The sequence below is a fragment of the Aotus nancymaae genome, unplaced genomic scaffold (assembly GCF_030222135.1).
Source record: "Aotus nancymaae isolate 86718 unplaced genomic scaffold, 86718_ANA_hifiasm-v0.15.2.pri h1tg000138l, whole genome shotgun sequence".
NCBI lineage: Eukaryota > Metazoa > Chordata > Mammalia > Primates > Aotidae > Aotus > Aotus nancymaae.
The window spans coordinates 2,799,446-2,804,606 of record NW_026988553.1 but is presented as its reverse complement, the minus strand read 5'-3'; the positions used below and the strand labels follow the sequence as shown (position 1 = coordinate 2,804,606).

The 5,161-nt window shown below is 49.7% G+C and overlaps 1 protein-coding gene across 1 annotated transcript; it reads right to left on the bottom strand.

Moving 5' to 3' along the window:
* Positions 1-2,382: 2,382 nt before the first annotated feature.
* LOC135272830 (sperm protein associated with the nucleus on the X chromosome N1-like) lies at positions 2,383-4,647 on the bottom strand. Its single transcript, XM_064371489.1, has 2 exons — positions 3,427-4,647; positions 2,383-2,779 (listed from the first exon to the last, which is right to left on the bottom strand). Exons 1-2 carry the CDS (start codon positions 3,502-3,504, stop codon positions 2,462-2,464), a joined length of 396 nt encoding a protein of 131 aa, XP_064227559.1. The 5' UTR covers positions 3,505-4,647; the 3' UTR covers positions 2,383-2,461.
* Positions 4,648-5,161: the final 514 nt, after the last annotated feature.

The window sequence follows — 5,161 nt, the reverse complement described above, 5'->3', positions numbered from 1 at the left end:
TCCTGTGGGTGGCTGTAGCTTTGTGGGGGCGGGGGGGACCAGTCAAGGCCAACCTGACAAGGGTACCAATGGACAGATCAAAGCGCGTGGGCCAAGCACAGGTCACCTCCCTCCAGGAGGCCCGCTCCTGCTGCTCTATGGCCCGGGGCTCCTGCTTCACCCTACCCTGACTTCAGAAGACTGCATCTACACTTGCTTCCTCTCTGCCTCCCTGGGTTCAAGCCAGTGCGAGGAGAGGGACGTGTGGCAACCTGGAATGGAGTCCAGGCTGCAAGGAGGCAAAGAGCTGGGCAGGAGAGTCCATTGCTGGGTAGGGTGGTGTCAAGGAAGGCTCCCTGGTAGGGGTGGCCAGATGATCAAGGCCCCTTTAAGCAGTCCCGAAAATCACAGCAGGCCCTGGCCACCTGCCAGGTAACTTGAACATGCCACCACTCCCCGCAACGATGGACTGGGCTGAGGCCCTCTCCCCAGGCTCTGGGTCTCAGGGCCACTCGGTGAACAGGCGGCAGTGGGCAGATGTATTCAAGGTGCCGATCCCAGGTGCCCTGGCCCCCCTGCTGAATACCCCTCAACTGTGCCCCTGCCATGGACTCCCACACCAACCTATGTGTTTCTGACTGTGCAGACTGCCCCCAAACACATCCCAAGCCGTCCTGGCTCCTGGTGTGCCTACATGCTGTTTGGACATCCCCACTGCAGCCCACAAAGCTGCCTGCTCCCTGGTCCAAGGGCTGCAGGTGGCTTTGGCCCTCAATCAAACCCCTGACAAGGATACCACCATCCCAGACATCTGCAGACAAGGGCCAGGAGCCAAGGCTCTCGGGGGCAAGGCTCAGCTTTCACGCCAGGTCCTCCCTCAGCTCTACAGCATCTCACACGAAGCCCTAGGGGTCCCCATGACCTCAGAGCACACAGCCCAAGGCCAGGCACATGAGCGAGGAGGAGAGGACCAGGCCATAGCCTGCAGCCGTCGCACACGTCAACCCCAGGCCTCCTGAGAGCTCAGCACCCTGTGTGCCCTCGATCCCTGATGAGGGGGCAGAGTAGAAAGGGCAGCAGCAGCTCAGGCAGAATTGCTACTTTTCTGACTGAGGCTGGGCAGCTGGCCCCAGGCTCAGGGCATTATTGTTAAGGTAAAAGTATGAACATATCTTACAGACACTAAGATACAGATCATGGAACATGGTTATGTTTATAAAAGGTATGCATTGCCTGTTTAATCCAGAAATAGCAATATTCTGATCCCCTCTCATGTGTTTCATAATTAATTTAGTTACAATTTGAATCATGGCTATCTATGCTTAAGTTATCTCTTTGGTAAGGAGCTATGCACGATGCTCTTGTTAGCTTCCCAAACCTCAATTACTGACGTTTTTGCACCACAAGCCCAACACCAACCATGCGGAATACACCCTTTTACCCACAACTGGTGCTGAAGCAGCGGAATGAAGGGTGCCGTGTCCAGAGGCTGTGGAGAGCAGCAGGGGCCCTGGGCCCAGCGAAATGTGTCCCACCACATTTGGTAGGCTACTGCTCCACCTAGAATTTCTTAACAGGGAAATGCGCCAGTAGTGGGACCACGGCTTCCAAACACCATCATTTTAGTGTCTGTGGCCTGCTGTCTTACTTTATGTAGGTTGAGGATTCTAGTTCTTTCGGTCCTTTCAGTTGCTCACAGCATTGGGTGAGTTACAACCCACACCGCTATGAGGTATATGGCCTGGAAGTGGTGATTTTGATGTCTTCATTTTGGAAAGAGCGTCACTGTCACATACGTACAATGAAGATCTTTTTATTTCATTTTATTTATTATTATTTTGGAGACAGAGTCTTGCTCTATCCCCCAGGCTGGAGTGCAGTGGTGTGATCTCAGCTCACTGAAACTACCACCTCTGGGATTTAAGCGATTCTCCTGCCTCAGCCTCCTGAGTAGCTGGGATTACAGGTGCCTGCCACCATGCCTGGCTAATTTTTGTGATTTTTTTTTTTAATAGAGAGAAGGTTTTGCCATGTTGGCCAGGCTGGTCTCAAACTCCTGACTTCAGGTGATCCTTCCCACCTCGGCCTCCCAACGTGTGTGGATTATAGGTGTGATCCACTGCATCCAGCCAACACAGAACTCTTTATATGCCCTTCTACACATTCATACACTCCAAGAAACATCAAGCCCTTTTCTTCCTCTCCTGTGAGATAAAATTTTAAGAAGAAAAATGGTCCCCAAGAATCAGACCTCCCCTAGTCCTTAGTTACAATGTCTGGCTAACTGTTAACCTGTGGGTCTGTCAACCAACCCTACAGAACCTCACACCCCTCCCTTACCAAATGCCTACTTCTCCCCTCCCATCTTCCCTACCATCAGAAAACAGGCAGAGATATACACAGTCGGTGGCTGACGTTTGATTTTATTATAATCATCATCATCAGTGGTGATGATTTGTCCACTTTGGTTTCTGTCAGCGGATTAATACTCCACATGCTCCTCTGAACTTTCTTCAGAGGAGTTGGCTGCATCTTCATCCTCTAGTGAAGATGTTTCCTGGAAGTCTGTATCTTCCTCCTCCTGGGAAACTTCTTTAGATGAGTTTAGGTCGTCTTCATCCTTCTTCTTCTCTTGGACTGGATCAGCGTCTTTCTCTTTTTTCTGGTCATTCTCCAGTTGATTTGAATTTATTTTCTCATCCTTCTTGTTCGAAGATTCTAATATTGTTGAATATTTTGTTTTCTTGGTCTTCTTCAGACTTTCTTCAGTATCTAAGTCTGTTTTCACTGTCTCCTGCTTCTGGTAAGAAAAGAGGGGGAGGCCAGAAAGCCATTATTTTGGGTGAATAGAGTAGAGACTGGATAGCTGGGAGGGCTTTGTGAGGAAGAAGGCAGTTTGAGAAAGGGGTTTGTGCCAGAGAAACCGAGGTGAAACCATAGGGTAGGGATCTATGGGGAAGAACAAGAGGAGCATGGCTAGGGTCATCTGTGTTAGTCCAAACTGCGCCATTTTGTAAGCTCTTGGCTATTTTACAGGCCTTGTCCTCAAAGTGAAACATTCCATGGGGTTGAGGCCATGAGCAGCATCCTGCCTAACCACCTGAGCACAAGGCAGACAAAGGCCCGACTAAAGAAACATCCCTATCACATCTTGCTTGGCAAAGCTCTGAGGAACACCACAATGATATCCCACCAGAAAAAGGGCCAAACCACCTGATCATAAGAACATCTCATAAATAACCTGCTGGTCAGCAAACCATGCTGCATAGATCCCTCCCACCCATGTCTATAGGTACCCCAGCCTGTAAGCGGCGGTGGGCTATGACATTAAGCTGGCCCCCCACTTCCACAGGTTTCTGCAATATTTCTGTGCTGCTATTTGAGCCGCCCCCTCTCTATGTGTCCTTCTTTCACCCTAGCCTTCCCTACAAAACTGAACAATCTTACCTCATCACTTCCTTCATCACTAGATGCACAGGGACGCTTCCTCTTCAGCCCGCTAGAGCTTGGGGTTGAATCTTCCATAATTACGGCTGCTTGTAGGATGTCTCCTACTGTGCTCTTTTTTAGGGTAAATAAATCCCCAGCTATACTGAGGCTTGCCAGCGGGTTGTCCCAGAGCTCTTGCCCTCCCTATATATGCCCTCCTGGTGACAAGGCAGAGCCACGCCCTTGAGCTTTGTTTGATCATACAGGCAGTGTCCCAGCCAGTGGCAGTCCTGGGATGGCTCTGACATCACAAAGTGCCACCCCTGACAACTCCCTGGGCTTGGAGGGGTTGGGGTGAATGGGATGTAGAGAAAACCGAATGCTGCTGTTGTTTCACTTGAGCCCAGGAGGCAGAGGTTGCAGTGAGCCTAGATCACACCACTGCTCTCCAGCCTTGGCGACAGAGTGAGACTCTGTCTAAACAAGCAAATATATCTGCAGTCTCATATTCATTGTAGCATTATTAAGAGTAGCCAAGATACAGAAACAGCTTAAATGCCCATAAATGGATGAATGGATTTAAAAATGTGATGTGGGGGGGGGGGCTGGGGGGGTGTAGTTACATATAGTTATACAGAACAAAATATCATTCAATCTTAAAAAAGAGGAGATCGTCACATTTGCCACAACATGAATGAACCTGGAGAACATCACACTAAGTTAAATAATCCAGACAGAAAGAAAAAGATTCAATGATCTCATATGTAGACTGTATAACTTAGGGACTCAAATAGACTGAGGTAGAGAATGAAACATTGGAGGTGGGAGGGGAAATGAGGAGATGTGGGTTGAAGGATGCAAAATAGCAGATATGTAGGTAACTAGGGAATGTGCGGAATGTGCTCGCCCTCTGTCTGAAATGTCGCACGTCCGGCCGTGCCTGCGCTAGCCCCTATGTAAGTCTCAGCTCTTCTCCCCGCCTCAGGAGCTCAAGTGCCGTTTCTTGGTACAAAAATGCCAAATTTCTGCGTGAGCTCAAGTCGCGCTGCCTGGTCAGGGCACAGGCTGAATGCCCTTGAGTACCCATGTTCCGCTGGGTTAAAGGGAATGAGTGTTTAAATTTTTAATTGGGCGGCCGGGCATGGTGGCTCAGGTCTGTAATCCCAGCACTTTTGGAGGCCGAGGTAGGTGGATCATCTGAGGTCAGGAGTTCCGGACCAGCCTGGCCAACATGGTGAAACCCAGTCTCTACTAAAAATACAAAAATTAGTCAGTCTCGGTGTCGGGCATCTGCAGCCCCAGCTAGTCAGGAGTTTGAGGCAGGAGAATCGCTTGAACCCGGGAGGTGGAGGCTGCAGTGAGCCGAGATCACGCCACTGCACTCCAGCCTGGGAAACAAAATCGAAATTCCGTCTTAAAAAAAAAAAAAGGCCGGGCGCAGTGGCGCATACTTGTAATCCCAGCACTTTGAGAAGCCGAGGAGGGTGGATCACCTGAGGTGAGGAGTTTGAGACAAGCCTGACTAACGTGGTGAAACCCCATCTCCACTAAATACAAACAAATTAGCCGGGCATGGTGGCGCATGCCTGTAATCCGAGGTACTTGAGAGGCTGAGACTCGATAATCGCTTGTACCTGGGAGATGGAGGTTGCAATGAGCCAAGATTTCGCCATTGCACTCCAGCCTGGGCAACAAGAAAGGAACTCCATGTCACAAAAAAAAAAAACAAAAAAAACAAAAAAAAAAACCGCTG